Below are 15,190 nucleotides of genomic sequence, written 5' to 3' on the forward strand. Positions count from 1 at the left end.
CCCCCCCCTCTCCTTTATACATTATTTATGCAGAACGTGGCCAGTTGGGATTCTTGATTTGTTGTCTTCTTTTTAAGCTTGGGGCAGCCAGAACCAAATCTGACACGCACCGGGTCAGTCTCGTAATAAGGTTTTCTGCTGATGCTCTCGGGCTAGATCTTGACCACGTTTCAGCGGGCGCAGCTTTTGGAGCGCACGATGTGCCCGAGGGGTGAAACGGAGAGGAGGATGAGCTGCAGTCCTGCCAAATGAGATTTACCTGCTGCGATTTCTGTGAAACGTGGGCGTGTCCTTGGACGACTGCAGCCACAGGGGGCTGCATCACGCACAGAGAAACTCGCCACATAGCCAAAATGTCGTAATGTAGTGATGCTCCTCATCTTAGTAACAGCTCATCTTACAGTCATTCCAGCTGTACCCGAGCATCCTCCAAAGTCGGACTTTCGTTTGTCTTGATTAGTGGTGCGGATTGGATTAGCAAACTGAGATTGGGCAGTGTTGTCATTTTTGTTGCGGAGCGGTACAAGCTGCTCTCATTAAAGCCACACTGTTGCTTAAACGTCCTCGCGCTCCTCTCTGCCGCCAGTGAGCGACACAGCAGAAGCTTTGAAGCCGCTGCGCCGTTATTAAGGCGTCAGGCCTTACTCGCTCACTCCCGTTGGCCTCAGCGGCAGAAAGCAGCAAGGACGCGGGCTGGCGGCCAAGCGTCTGCATTATTCATGCCACTTGTAAATTGGCCGGCTGCAGTGGAGTGAAGAGGAATAGCTGGAAGTTTGAAATATGTCTTCCCACAGTGCAGTGTTGCAGGTTTCAGCACAAACTGCTGTTTCATTTGGTTTCCCATCATCCATAATTCTACGGCGGCGGTGCCTGTTTTCCTCGTGTGCAGATCAAATTATGCAGAATGCGCAGTGTGCAGCACCGCACCTGTTCACTTGTGTATTTCTAATACAGTTTTTATTTATTTTATTTTTTAACTTCATGAATGTGTGGAGGTGCCAGAGGCTTTAATGCAGTTGTGAATTATTGGGACTTGGGTAACTTTTATATTGCTGCCAAGGCCAAACATATTTGGGAGCAGAACCCAATAAAGTTGCAGTGATTTATAAACTCTTGCTTTTCTCCCCCCGTGGCTTTCCCATCTATTCTGTTCTCCAAAGCAATGCACTGCTCCGGAAGCGCACATCTGTAAAGCGATCTGGAGAATGTTGATGGTTTGCGTGCACACGGCCCGCAGATGGGTGGAAAACGATGAGTTGGCGGGAACAAACAATAGCTTTGTGTTTTTCTTTAACAAATCTCTCCTTCTGGCTCCTCTATCTTTAGATAACAAATATGCTCCGGCGGTGAGTCTGAACGGTTTCATATTCATCCTGGGAGGAGCCTACGCTCGAGCCACCACCATCTACGACCCAGACAAAGGCAACATCAAGGCGGGTCCCAACATGAATCACTCTCGGCAGTTCTGCAGGTAACAGATGATTAGTGCGCCAGTGAACCAAACGCTCTGCTCTGGAATTTTAAATCACTGTGTAAAGGTTAGCCTGGTTTGTGCAGCTTTCATAAATGCACAACACTCAAATCGTTATTACACATCCTCCAAGCGTGCGTGCGTGCGTGCGTGTGTAAAACTCGGTTTATTAGTCATCTGTCAGTTTGTGTCGTATCAGGTAATTTCAGGGAAATGTATTTGTCAGTTAATTAAAAGTTGAAGATAAACTGCAAACTCCAGAAGTTTTGCCTCTGTGCAGAAGAACATTTCTACTTTTTTTTCTGTACATTTGGCAGTTATGAGCTTTGGAGAAAATATGCGCGTTCGATTGGCAAATGCTCAATTCTGCTCCACAAGTTTCCTCAAATGTCAGGACCCCGCCATGGAACACGGAGGTCGATTCTCTGCAGAGTTTAACACCCGGAATGTGGTAAACATGCATGTTTTCCTTTGACCATGCAAAGGTGTGCTAGCAAAAAATGACCAAACGCAGAGTAAAGCCTTTCATTGTCTTGATTTATCATACAAGAGGAAACAAAACGTACGTCTTTAAACTATAGAATGACACTCAGAGAGCAGCTACCTCCGTTGAGCTCCAAAAGTCAAGCGTCCTGACATTTTCCTCTAATCTGTTTTGCCCTTATGACAGCATTATTCCTTTGATTTCTTGGATCTGCATCTTGATGTTCGATCATCACTTGTCTTTGAAGCTTCACTAAGGAGGTCACAGGAGGATTCTTACCATTGTCTTTGATCTTCATTCATTTGCTCTTGATTTGCACCAAAATTTAATCAACTAATCCTTAAGGAAAAGCCCATCTCTCCATCAGTGGTATGAGGAATGAAAAGTATCTAGTCTTTGATTTTTGATCCTGATCATTGATCTTTGATCCTTACTTCTGACATCTGAACCACAGCAGATGTTTTCATGCCTGTTTGACTGGCTTGCTTTGGCCCTGTTGTCAGGACCAAAGCAGTATTTTTGATTGCAATATCAAAGGGATTAACAGGTTTTGTCTTTGATCATAAAGCCTTTGATAATGATCTGCAGCAAAAGCAAGGTGTGGATCCTGGTACACCCTGATGACAGGATCAAAGTAAGTAACTTTGTCTTTGATCCCAATTCCTTTGATCCTGATCTGACCCTCTGTTTAAAAAAAAAAAAACCTCTTCCTCAACCCACCTGTCCACCAAAGGTAATCAGTCAACCTGCTTGGTTAGGTGAAAACAAATTGATTTTGATCACCAGACGATGGCCACCGTGTTGAAACCTTCAAGATTTCAAAATGTGTCATGGTGATGTGACTGAAGCATTTTTTTCTACATTTTTGTTGATCTGAACAGACTGTTCAGGCATTTATTTCCAGTTTACTTATATTTCCACGACTCGTAGACAAACAAGGTCTGAAAAAGGCAACGAATGAAAATGGGGGAAAAAAATCGACGGGATCACACAATAATGACCCTTTGGCTCGATCCACTGAGCTGTGCCAGTTTGCTGGATGATAAACCCGCGGCTTTGTAGGCGTATCAGAAAATGCACACACAAACACATTTGGGGAGCAGACAGCGAATGTGCAGTGTGAATCAGGCTGTCAGCGTTATTGATAAGCTGCAGCAGCTGCTACATTTAACCAAAAGAACAAGTAAAATATTCAAAACAAGCTCCAGCTCCAGGCTCCGCCCTGCACACGCTCCAGATTTAGATGTTTTGTAATCTATTAGGGCGTTTGTGTTTTCTGCAGCAAGCATGCACGTTATGAAAATGCAGATTGCTCCAAACTCTAATCAGCTTACAGTTCGAGTTTAATCCTCACTACACACAAACTCCTCTGTTTCTGTGTCATTTCAAGCAAACACATTTGTAGTTTTTATTTTTAATCTGTGTGTGTTTTGTCTCCTGACGCCCCCCCCCAGCGCGTGAGCAGATGCCGTCTGCTCCTGAATACTCCTTATCGGATGTTGGTCCATTATTTCTGCTCTCTCGTTGCAGTGCCGTGGTCCTGGATGGCAAAATCTACGCCACAGGCGGCATCGTCAGCAGTGAGGGCCCGGCTCTCAGCAACATGGAGACCTTTGACCCCTCCACCAACACGTGGACGGTCCTGCAGTCGCTGCCATGCCCACTGTTCAGACACGGTTGCGTGGTCATCAAGAAATACATCCAGACAGTCTGAGAGCAGAGGACGCGGACGCAAGAAGCCAACTCTGGACTTGACGCCAGCATCTGTCCCCCATGTTGCCCCTCCCACTCCCTGTGCAGAATGTACTCATGTCCCACTACTCAGCCATGTCCGGCGGCGACGCCTAACCTCTAGTGCTGTGTCACGGTCGTTGTTCACCCGCTCATCCACCAGGCACAGGGGGCCGTCTTAGTAAATACAAATTGTTGAGGTTTTTAAAAATCAACTTGTTTCAGTTCTGACTTTTCCCAGCCCTCATGAACTCATCACCTCATTTCTTTAAATACAGCCAGTGCGGCGAAAACCGATGCAGCTCCAGAAATGTTAAGTTTACTTGTGGAGTGTGGACAATTTTCCATTACTGACACCTAGAGGACGGGAGGAAAATGAACAGCTGTGGAATTATGAAGTGAATCTAAACACATTTTGAAGTTTGTGGATCCTGGTTCTTATAATGAATTGATTAATGTGGAGAAAAGACATGTTTTTCTTTCCTCTTGAGTAATTGCAGGATGAGAATGTGTGGATAGACAGACATTAAATTCAGCGATTTGGGGAAGGGTACTCAGCTGCCTCCTGACATCAGACGTTGAAGGTACAACAGCTGAAATAAGCACAAGTCACCTGTGACTGTTGTCACAAAAACGTTTGTTTCATCAGTGATTTCCACCTTTGTGTTTCATGTCGTTGCTGCCCACCAACAGAAAGGTGGGCTGGCATTTTGTAAATATTTGGAAGGAAAAAAATGTATATTTTAAAAAAGTGAAGGCAAATCTGTACAAATGTTTTTAGGGGGGAAAAAAAAAATAGATCAGTTGGATTCTAAACGCTATGGTTGTAAATCTGTATCCAATACGGAGAAATTAACCATTATTATTGAAACCCAATACATATAATGGAAAATTGCAGTGCTTTTTGTTATTGTTTTTTTTAATATCTGTTAATGAAGAGCATTTGTTTTCAAATTTCATACGACAGATGTCCTGGTTGAAGTTGGTCCCATCATGAAATACGTAGTCTGTTGTATGTTTGGTTTCACACAAAACGCGGTAGCCAATGTAGTAGTAGATGGCGACAAAGACTGAGTTGGACCTGGAGAGGTGGGGGTATGCTCTGGAGAGAAGGGGAATGAGAGTCAGGAGGATTAGAGGTGGTGAAGGTAGGTGAGTTAAAGGCTTGAGCTACAGGAGAAGACGGGGAAGAGGGTAAGATACAAATTTTGGAGCAACCACAAAAACCAAGACTGCAATCGTTTGAAAATTTCAATCTAGGAAAGAAAACCCCAACAATTCAATCAATTTGCACCTTTTATTCAAGTATATCACAGCAGTTTGTGAAAAGTACAGTAAATGTTTCATTTAAAATATAACTTACACTAAAGTAACGTGTGTTAAATACATTTATTCACCTCCAAAAAAAAGGTAAACTTATAGTTTGAACTAAACAAAGGGAGGGAAAAAAAAAACCCCTTTCCTTCCACATACTGGACTAAGTAGTTTTAACTACCAGACAAAAATTGGTTTAGTCCAAACAGGCTACAATTTAGAATAAGAGAGGAAGCTTAATGTATGACATCTTACTAAACCTGTTTATTCCCAATTGTTTCCTAAATTTGTAAAAGATTAATTCATTGGGCAGAAACCATGTTTAAAATGACTATCAGGTCCTATATTTCTGGGTTGAACTGGATCAGTGGTTCTAAAATGCTCTTGCTCCAAGAGAATAAAAAAAAAAACCCATCACATTTAATTTCCAGTATGCCACAGTCCGTAACTGCCTTCGACAACTAAAACTCCAGTACACTGAAATAAATAAAGGTTGAAAGGTCGCATGTTGAACCTGAGAGACCTGTAAACCCTTTAATTCCCCGCGCACGCCAAATAAACCTGCTACACAAATGCTATTTTCAGCAAGAAAAAAAAGAGGAAAAAGTAACAGACAACGTGAATCCTAATGTGTTAAATTCCAAAAGTATAAAAAGGCAATTTAGTGAATTTTAGATGCAAAACATTTCTTGTAATAAATAACCTTGAGATGAAAACTGGCAAACAAAACACTCGGGAGATGCAGGAACGCTCCGAATTTCGAAGGATGTGGTGAACAGTTTACGGACACGGAGGTACAGCAGGAAAAAAAAAAAAACGTGACAAACCATATATATAAAAAAAGTTCATGAAGTTTAAATGTAATTGACTCAAATGCAAACATAACACTCGCATATAAACTGTTGGATTACTGCAGCAGTCATGTTTGTGCTGATCCCGTGTCACAGACCTAACAGTCCCCCTAAAAATCGGTCCCCCTGATGATGCGGTTCACAGATTAACGCCTCGTTTCTGCTCCAAACTGCACTCCAGTCATCATCTATCTCAGCGACAGATATCTGAAGCTCTAGTACAACAATCATTTCCACATAAATTCAGTGTTATTTTATCATAAAAGAAGGCGGAAGCAATCAGAGCTAAGCGAGCTGCTCCCTGATGCATTCACTGCGCGTTGGACATTTCAACGCGTCACGGAATTTCGCCTCATTTCTGCTCAAAACTGACTTCAGAATGATTTAAGAGGTTTTACCTTCATCATCTGATAGTTAATAATCCCATTGATCCATTTGATTGTTTTGGGTGAAGAGACTCCGTCTCAGACGTGCTGCATGCATAGATGCAAAAGGTGGACCGATTTTTAGGGGCGGACTGTTCAGTCTGCAACACTAGAACTCTAGATGTTACAAAACAGCATTACAGGGCGAAGGGGAAAAAAAAAAAATACTGTTTTGTTTTGAGTACCCAGTAAACAGTTGTGGCATGAATTCAGCTGAGGTAGTGTTGGTTTCTCTCTGCAGTAGTCCAAGTACTAGCCTGCGGTTGCCAGTTTGCATACGGTCTTAATTCCGTGCAGACGAGCTGGAGCCATCAAGATAGCGGCAGATTTGACACAAAGAACTGACAGTCAAACCGTAGCACCTCCAACACAAAGAGAAAACTGCTCTAAAACCTACGTAAAGCTAAAGCAAATATTAACGCAACGCTGGACGAGCACCGCCTAGAGTGTCCTTGTTCTGCAGGGATTCACTCCAAAACAAAAACCAGCTGATATCAAAGCCACAAACTAGGTAGTGCCAAGACCACACGCTTTGCAATTTCACATAAGGCGCTGAATATTCCTACTGTGGGAGTGGTGGGCGGGGCCTCAGCTAGACGATACTAGTCAGAAGCGGCGGCGGTGTGGTAGACTGCGAGCGATGTGAGGGTTCCCCAAGATGAAAATTCTCTAAGGTTTTGTCACAGGCGATGATAGCGGCTCAGATATGGAACCAATACAACAAACAACCGGCCTCCGTTAAAGCGTTCCAAAGTTCTGCTGGTGAGGATCCGAGTGTCAGGAAACCGTGTAACATCACACGATCTGTCTGTTGGTTGCTATTGTCGTAGCACCCGATAAGCCCAGGGTGACCCATTGGGACTGGGGGGGTTGGGTGAGGGGGGAGTCTGGATCCGGCCAGTTTCCTGAGACAATAGCACCATAGAACCTTGCTTGAGTTTTGGGCTCCTGCACATTCTGTTTGTGTCTTTGTGGTCCCACATTGTTGAGGAGCTCCGTGTCACAGGAATGTATCAAAATGCTGGACTGTGTCCTCAAGGTCCTGCACCACAAACAGACGGGTTTAACATGGATCAGGAAAGAAACAGGCTCGAGATGAGTTAGTATGGGTACAGGTGGGCCATCAAACTACTTTCTGTCTAGTTCTGTTTTGCCCTCATGGATCAGTGTTTCAGGCATGAGGCCTTCTAAAGTTGTGATCAGTTAAAAAGCTAAACTAAGGGAAACCGCTCAGTTGCTCTCAGATTTTTGAAGTCCAACAGCCAAAGTGAAACGTCCCCAAAAACACCTGACAAGAAGTGTGATGGAAAGTAAGCCTCAGAAATAGGCGGTTGGTTAGGAGACCTAGAGTCTAAATAATTTTCATTGCTTTGTCACATTTGACTTTAAAATGTAAATGATTGAAAAAAGAACAAAACAAGCTTGCTATATTATGACTTTATTGACGTTACTAATTTTGTCAAAGCTTCACTATGAAGTCGACCCTGTTAAAGACAATGGGTTGCAACGATTGGCTGTATACTGTGGAGGGGTGGAGTCAAAACGATCAAACTGAAAGGTTTGACTCTGAGGTGATGAGGTAAACATCAACTTTCCTAAATGGGAATTATAGCAAACTGTATACTGTATCTTCTGGAGTAGAAGTCACTCAACATAAAAGTTGCAGGAACCTACCAAAGCGTCTACTCCAGAAAGTACCGTACGGAAGGCGGTGGCAGTTCTTACCTCCAGCAGGTGGGTCTTGTCGTACTCTCTGCGGTGCTGGTAGATACACTGGCTGAGGACGGAGTAGAGTCTCTCCAGCTGCTCCACGCTGTAGCTGTCGCTCTTCAACACCACCACGTCCAGGAGAGCCTGACGACGACGACATCAAAAGATTAGACAACACCCTCACCACTGTGTCTCCATGGCGACGAGGTCACCCTACTACAAAGCAATTAAGCTCAGAGCGACAGCTAATTAGGGCTAATCATAATTAAAGCCAAGTTTACATTTCACTGGTACTTGAGCTGAAATGTAGTGGACAGTCAAAGCCCGTTTTAACTGACCCCTTCTTACATGGGGCTCATCACAATGCACCGATACGACGACGACGCCACCGACAATAACTAAAGATAGCGCCACTGGAACACAAATGAAATGTGGATGTGAGTAAGCTAAACCCATAAAACCGAGGTGCTGTCGAGATTCAAACGACAAGGATGTTAAATCCTCATCAGCAATCGTCTGAGAAAATCATGTCAAGCAACGCCAGCAATGTGGAAAACAAAGGTTAGCATTCAAGAACAGTGTCCTCAAAACATGCAGACTTCAGCTACTGCAGAACTGAAACGTTTAGAGATATATATACTCAAAAATATAAACGCAACACTTTTGGTTTTACTCCCATTTTGTATGAGATGAGCTCAAAGATCTAAAACTTTTTCCACATACACAATATCACTATTTCCCTCAAATATTGTTCACAAACCAGTCTAAATCTGTGATAGTGAGCACTTCTCCTTTGCTGAGATAATCCATCCCACCTTTTATTGTTGGCAGTCTAAGGCACACCTGTGCACTAATCATGGTGTCTAATCAGCATCTTGGTATGGCACACCTGTGAGGTGGGATGGATTATCTCAGCAAAGGAGAAGTGCTCACTCTCTCAGATTTCGACAGATTTGAGGGAAATGGTGATATTGTGTATGTGGAAAAAGTTTAGATCTTTGAGTTCATCTCATACAAAATGGGAGCAAAACCAAAAGTGTTGCTTTATATTTTTGTTGAGTGTACAACATACATGATAGGTTACTATCTGCCAAGGCTACAGTGGTTTCATGGTACGATCAGCCAACCGACCGCTGTGACATGCCCGCTAAAACGCCAAAGCCATCAGCGGCAATAATAGTGTTTCAACATACTTGGAGATGCTGACAGAGGTGTGGAGGGCCGCTTCACCTGGAGGTGCCCCAGACGTTATTTTTAGCCATTACAAACGAGGCGAGAAGATGGAGCATGCGACAGGTTTCTCTGAATCGGAGTGCACTGTAATAGCCAAACTAGGCGCACACGCTCCCTGCTAATCTCTGTGTTCTTTGAGATGGGAGTAATATTTCGGGGGCTCCAGATTGGATTCCTTGTTACTGAATACTCATCTGCAATCTTCAGCACCCACTACTTGCAGTCCATCTGGAGAGAAATGCATGATTACTGATGAAATACGCCTCAGAACCTACTTATTCAGGCTGAAAAATTCATTTGGATCCAGACTTCCAATAACAGACGCCAATTTTATGAAGTAAAAAATAAAAAATCAGAGCATGCCTCTGATAAAATGACATTTTATCCTAAAATACAAATCTGTAGAGATTCAAAAGCTCCTTGTAACGACAAGAAATAATGACACCCTCACAACTGACAAAAACGACTGACGACAGCAACAAAAAGGAAACGGCACGCTACTCAATTAAGGCGCCCAAACACACAGGCAGTCATGTGACCCTCATCCTGCAGACAGGAAATTCAATTTGTCCTATAAGCCGAGGATGAAAAACCAATTATTCACAGACTCCTATTTTTCCACAACCTGTTTCTAACCCTCGTTCCCCCTGACACAAATAACCATCAGATTAAAGCCGCGTGTGTTCGCCTGCCAGTCACTTTAAGAGATGCATTTGAGTTCTGGAAAACGAGGAAGCGGACCTTCCCGTCCCCGTGGGAACTGGCTGGAATCCACTAGGTAATGGCTGGATGTCACTTTGGAGCATGAAGGGAAAAAGTAAGAACCCTTCCCTCGCTCCAATTACATGAGACAGAGCGCTCTCACACCAAGCGGACCTCCGCGACTGATCAACGAGACGCGCCGTCAAAAGAGCTCACTGAGCCGAGGCTCCAATTTACGCTCCGGGGGGGATATTAGGTGGACCCGAGTGTTGACCGTGGATCGCTTCAGATGTTCTCAACCTACATCCTGGGGACACATTTGTGGACTTAAAGCAGAGAGGAGTTCATGCTGGCGTCTGATTATTGTCCTGTTTTTGAAAGATGTGGAAAAACGCTCGGTGATGTAATTAGACGGTTGATCTAAAGGGAGGAAAAACACTGACAGCTGGGGATAAGCCTCCTATGTCAATGGTTTTACATCAGAGAAAGACAGTGTATGACACCATCAGCTGAAGTACCAGATCCGTATCAAGCTTCTGACTTGTCACCTGCCACTGACACTGTCCACGTCTAATAAATACCTAAAAAAAAAAAACACCTTAAAATAAGTTAAATGTCAAAGTTATTTCTGTCTTCTCTGACATTTGAATACAGAAACTTTGATCCTGACTAACATTAACCTTAACTTGTGATCGCTCACCTTAATTTTGTCATCCTTAACTACTGAACTTTGATCCTGAAACCTTAACTCGCAAACAGTCACCTTTAATCACTTCACTTTATCCTGTCCATTAACATTTAGTCCTGATCTTGTATCTTTAATAACTTATCTATGATCCTGTTTGTGGCCTTTAATCTTTGATCCTGATCATTAACTTGTGATCTGTCACTTTTAAATAACTTAACTTTGATCCTGTTTGGTCATCTTCAATCGTTGCACTCTGATCCTGACCTAGTCACTAATCAGTTAACATGATTGCTAATCTTTGAGCTTGATGGCTGACTGGTGACTAATCCTGTGATGGCTTGGCAGCCCATCCCCCTGGATCCTGCCTTTGATCTTCAATCTTATATCTTGGATCTGGTGCTCAGGTTCAGCAACAAGCATCAAAGGTCAGACCAGATCAAAGGACCTCCTAAGCTCCTCAGTTAAACTCTGTTATGCATAAATTAACAACATTTAAGTTTGTTACTGTTACCTTCAACTGCAAGTTACTTCAAGTCTCACTCAAGTCACCTGTTTGTTACATCACCTTTAAGTCATTCATTTGATCCACATCAGCACAACTTACTCATCTTTCCTTTAGCCTGCTGACTAAACAAGTGACAGACAGACAGACAGAACTTCCTTAGTGGAGGTCACAAAATAAAAACACTGGCACAACGATAAACTCGCTCATGATTCTAAATGTTGGTCCTGCGTCACTCTTTCTGTGGTTGGAAGCTGCAGTTGAGGAATGAGGACAAATGGAAGGATTAATGCTAAGTGTAGGACGGCGCTACACAATGCCTGTGACGGGGATTTAAGACGCTGCCAGTTAGCGTGTCAGCAAGAAAACGGCAGAACAGGTCGAGCTCGCTGCGTCGGCTCACTTAAGATAACACGAGTGGTTGGTCTTCAAACTGAGGATGGCCGTCAGTGGAATTTTTAAACACCATTCTGCCGAGGGAGATAAACTTTTATTCTTTGTGCTGCTTATGCATATTAATGTCTGAATACAAAAAAAAAGTGAAGAAGAAGAAGAAATGTGGCCAACTTAAAGTATGAAGTGTGACAGCTCTATTCTTCACAAAAGAAGAAGAAAACCCACTTAAAAACACAAAACAATATACACAAACAGACTTTATGAACTGGAAGAAGACAAATCCAAAGCATATTGTTAGCATTTTTAAATTATAGATGTTTTTACCCACTAATCACAGCCTAATTAGTCAAAAACTAAATGCAACTGATCACCACAGCTGCTTTCTCCTGCGACCATCACACATCCACTGCACAGAGGCGAGACTATCATTTTCTCCTTTTCCCCTCCCCCTTTTTGGCCGTCCAAACAGAATGCATCCTAGGATTCTATTTTTGCAGCCCTGCAGTGACATTACAAGACTGCTCGATCTACTCAAATTCATGACGCCATTTATACAACTGCAGCTACATGTGCAGCCCCTCACCGAAAATACCACCGGGTTCAATCACGCACAGCTTTTAAAGGCAACGGCAAATCACAATGCGATTGGTTTAATTTGTATGTCAAATGCAACAAACTGTTATTTGGATCATCGATGAATCTGATGGGATTTCGACACGATTAATCGATTAATCGGATTAGCGGGGAATTTTTTAAAAATGTGCCAGGGAAACAATTTTTCTCTCCTTCCATCACTTTATTTAACAACAGAACATTATTTGAAAACTTAAAATACTTGAAAATCAACAAATTGTCAAATGTCCCTTGGCTGTTGAAATATAAAATAATAAAGAACAAAAATAATTATTTCAAATGGCATTGCTTTATCAAAGTGCTGAGTTGCCATAAAACATTGAAACATAAATGTTATAAAATATATGGAGGGGAAAAAAAAAGAGGTTTTTTTTGTTGCTGCGAATGAGCAATTAGCATAACCAGTTAACCATAAAACTTAAATCAAAAACTGTAGCCTTGTAAACTATGTGGTCATTTCACAATGACACATGTGACTCATGTCTCTTTCTCTAAAATTGTATTGTAGCATTATTAGTTATTATTACTATTATTATTGTTGCTATTATTAATATATAAATTAAAAAACATAATTTCTAATACATTTGACTCTTTTACAACAACAAACGCTGAGCATTAATTATTATACAGAAAGCAAATGCACAAACATGCTGAAATGCCAGCAGCTTAATGCTAACTTTAACACTGAAAACGCCATAGACATGCTAACGCGTTAGCATCGGTGTTAGCATAAAATACATCTATCAACTGTTTCAGAAGACCATAACAGGTCAGTTTAACATAAAAAAGGTAAATATTCCTCACAGACATATGCTCTTTAGGGTTTTAGTGGGGAAAAATTAAGTTAGAGCGAAATAAAACAAATGAAATCAACAAAGCAGCAGCTTGAAGCACTCCTTCAGTGGTTCAAGATTCAAAGCAAAGCTCAGTTGATTATATGGAAGAAAAGAAACATTTGCAGTAAAACAAAGTTATTTACCAACTAATCGGTGAATAAATTAGTTGACAACCATTTTAATAATCGTTTTTAATTGATTAACTCGATTAGTTGTTTCACCTCTAATGTCAAACATACATTACGTGTGCAAAAATAAATCAAATCTGAGTCTAACAGAAACACCATTGAGATTGTGTTTAAACCTGAATTTTTGTGCACTGTTACACTAAAAAAAAAAGCATGTGTTGTGTGGAGTATTTTACCACGAGTCGCTGATGGTCCACCACGACCGGAGGATGAGGAGGGCTGTGCTGCGGCTCCTCATCGGCCCGTTCAGCAGATCCCTTCAGTTGTTCTTGCTGGCTGCTCTTGCAGTTATTCTCTTCGGACGCCCCTATGGAGATAAAATTATCTGTTTCTTGCAACATGGATAAGGTCAAAGAAAAGTTTCTAAGAACATTTGCTCTATTGTGGCTAAAGGATTAACATCACAGCATCTTAAAAAAAAAAAAAGACATCTGGTATCTTTTCTGTCCACTTGGCATTTGGTGGAAACTTGATGGAAGCAAAAGGCCGAGCTCAGCCTGCAATGGGAGTATGGGCGGAGAAACGGAGCTGTCGGGGTTTGTTTGTTTGGTAGACCGTGCTATCCTCTGATGGCCTCTACGTGTTCTCACACAACTATTACATCAGCCGTCCATCCAGTTTCTGCAAACATCCAACCAAACTAAGCATGCTCAGGGGCTCTACTCTGAGCGTATATACAGCACATTCTTTACCTCAACTCTTACATTTCTACATCTTGTGTTACTATTTCTACATCTTGTGTTCCTTGAGGTCCAGTAAGGTCTAAAGTGGACAAACCACTCATGGTCGTTCTAAAACCCGTTATTTCTAAGTAAAAGGTAAACCACAGCTGTAAGTTCATACCATCATCATTCGTTTCTGTTTTGGCCCTCCCGTCCAGGGGTGGGAGCTCCTGAGTTAGTTTGCACTCCTCTTCGTGTTTGTGCTGGGAGGTAGCACAGCCTTCAGCTGGGCTCATCGCTGCAGCCTCGCTGCTCCTCCTGAGACTCTGGGAATCCAGGCTGTCCATCGACTCGTCTCCGTTCACGCAGTCCACCTTTGCTGTAAGGAAACCCTCAATGCACTTCGGCTGGACCTCGGCATCGAAAGACGTTTCAATTGAATTCTGGAAGTTGCCCCGATTTGCCTGGCAGTGCTTCTCCACCTTGGACTGGGAGTGGTCACCGGGGACGCATGGCTCTGTGTGTTTTTCTGCATTCTCCAATTCTGCTTCTTTGGCTGCAGCCTCCTCTTCTTGGGCTTCGTTGGCTTTTAGAGGTTCGATGAGGGGCTCGTCGGAGCTTTCCTCCTCCTCTGTGAAGGGGAGGTGGGGATGGTGATCATTGGGCTGAGGACCTGAAGTATCACAGGATGAATCTTCATCCTGTGTCAAACAGGAATCACTGGGTCCAGTGGCTTCTACTTCTACCTCTGGATCCTCCTCCTCCTCTTCCGTTCCTTTCTTCTGGCTCTTTTTCTTACGGATAATGCCCCACCTCCAAGACGGCCTCCGGCAAACTTTACGCTTTAAAATATCTGTAGGAGAAGCAGACAGAGTACAAGCTTAAGCCAGATGCAAAAATCACAGCTTAAAAATCGCTCAGTATGCTGACTAGGTCTTGACCAATATTGAATTTTGGAGGGCCAATACCAGTATCAGAGAGTGAAAAATTTACAATACACAAAAATGGCAGCGATTCCCAAATTTCGTTATCCAACCTTTATGGGAGAGAAATGTAATTAAGACTTGAAGTTTTACAGTTTAAAAATGAGCTTTAGTATAAATGACTATAAATATAACCAACAACCAGCCAATGTACATCAAGCTTTACTCAGATCGATAGTTGCCACACTGTAACAAAAAAGACTTCTGATATATTTTCTCCAGGCCTAGCATAGCAACCACTTGACAACGCTTGTTACTTGGCCTCAGTTTCTTTTAACTAATGTGACCAAGGGGTGATGGGGTCCCAGCCATGCTGGACAGCACTGGAAACAATGCTGTTACAGGGCCCTCTGCTGGCTAAATCAAGTTTTCACATAGGCA

At 42.7% G+C, this 15,190-nt stretch overlaps 2 protein-coding genes and 1 long non-coding RNA gene across 5 annotated transcripts in view; 2 read left to right on the forward strand and 1 right to left on the reverse strand.

Moving 5' to 3' along the window:
- Positions 1–4,578, forward strand: part of LOC117503606 (kelch-like protein 29) — a 301,998-nt gene extending 297,420 nt beyond the window's left edge. For all 3 annotated transcript variants that reach the window (XM_034162864.1, XM_034162863.1, XM_034162865.1), the window contains 2 exons: positions 1,327–1,471; positions 3,486–4,578. In XM_034162864.1, coding sequence (XP_034018755.1) covers positions 1,327–1,471; positions 3,486–3,669 — 329 coding nt within the window. In that variant the 3' untranslated portion in view covers positions 3,670–4,578. The remainder of the gene's footprint in view (positions 1–1,326; positions 1,472–3,485) is intronic.
- A 202-nt stretch (positions 4,579–4,780) lies between these two features.
- Positions 4,781–5,293, forward strand: LOC117502725. The gene is made up of 2 exons (XR_004558391.1): positions 4,781–4,828; positions 4,952–5,293. It is a non-coding gene; the product is annotated as an uncharacterized LOC117502725 (long non-coding RNA).
- A 1,153-nt stretch (positions 5,294–6,446) lies between these two features.
- atad2b (ATPase family AAA domain containing 2B) overlaps positions 6,447–15,190 on the reverse strand; it is a 53,574-nt gene continuing 44,830 nt past the window's right edge. The window contains exons 25-28 of the mRNA XM_034161822.1: positions 14,008–14,679; positions 13,341–13,471; positions 8,002–8,130; positions 6,447–7,318 (exon numbers count right to left, since the gene is read on the reverse strand). Coding sequence (XP_034017713.1) covers positions 7,277–7,318; positions 8,002–8,130; positions 13,341–13,471; positions 14,008–14,679 — 974 coding nt within the window. The 3' untranslated portion in view covers positions 6,447–7,276. The remainder of the gene's footprint in view (positions 7,319–8,001; positions 8,131–13,340; positions 13,472–14,007; positions 14,680–15,190) is intronic.

This window comes from Thalassophryne amazonica, chromosome 21, assembly GCF_902500255.1.
Source record: "Thalassophryne amazonica chromosome 21, fThaAma1.1, whole genome shotgun sequence".
NCBI lineage: Eukaryota > Metazoa > Chordata > Actinopteri > Batrachoidiformes > Batrachoididae > Thalassophryne > Thalassophryne amazonica.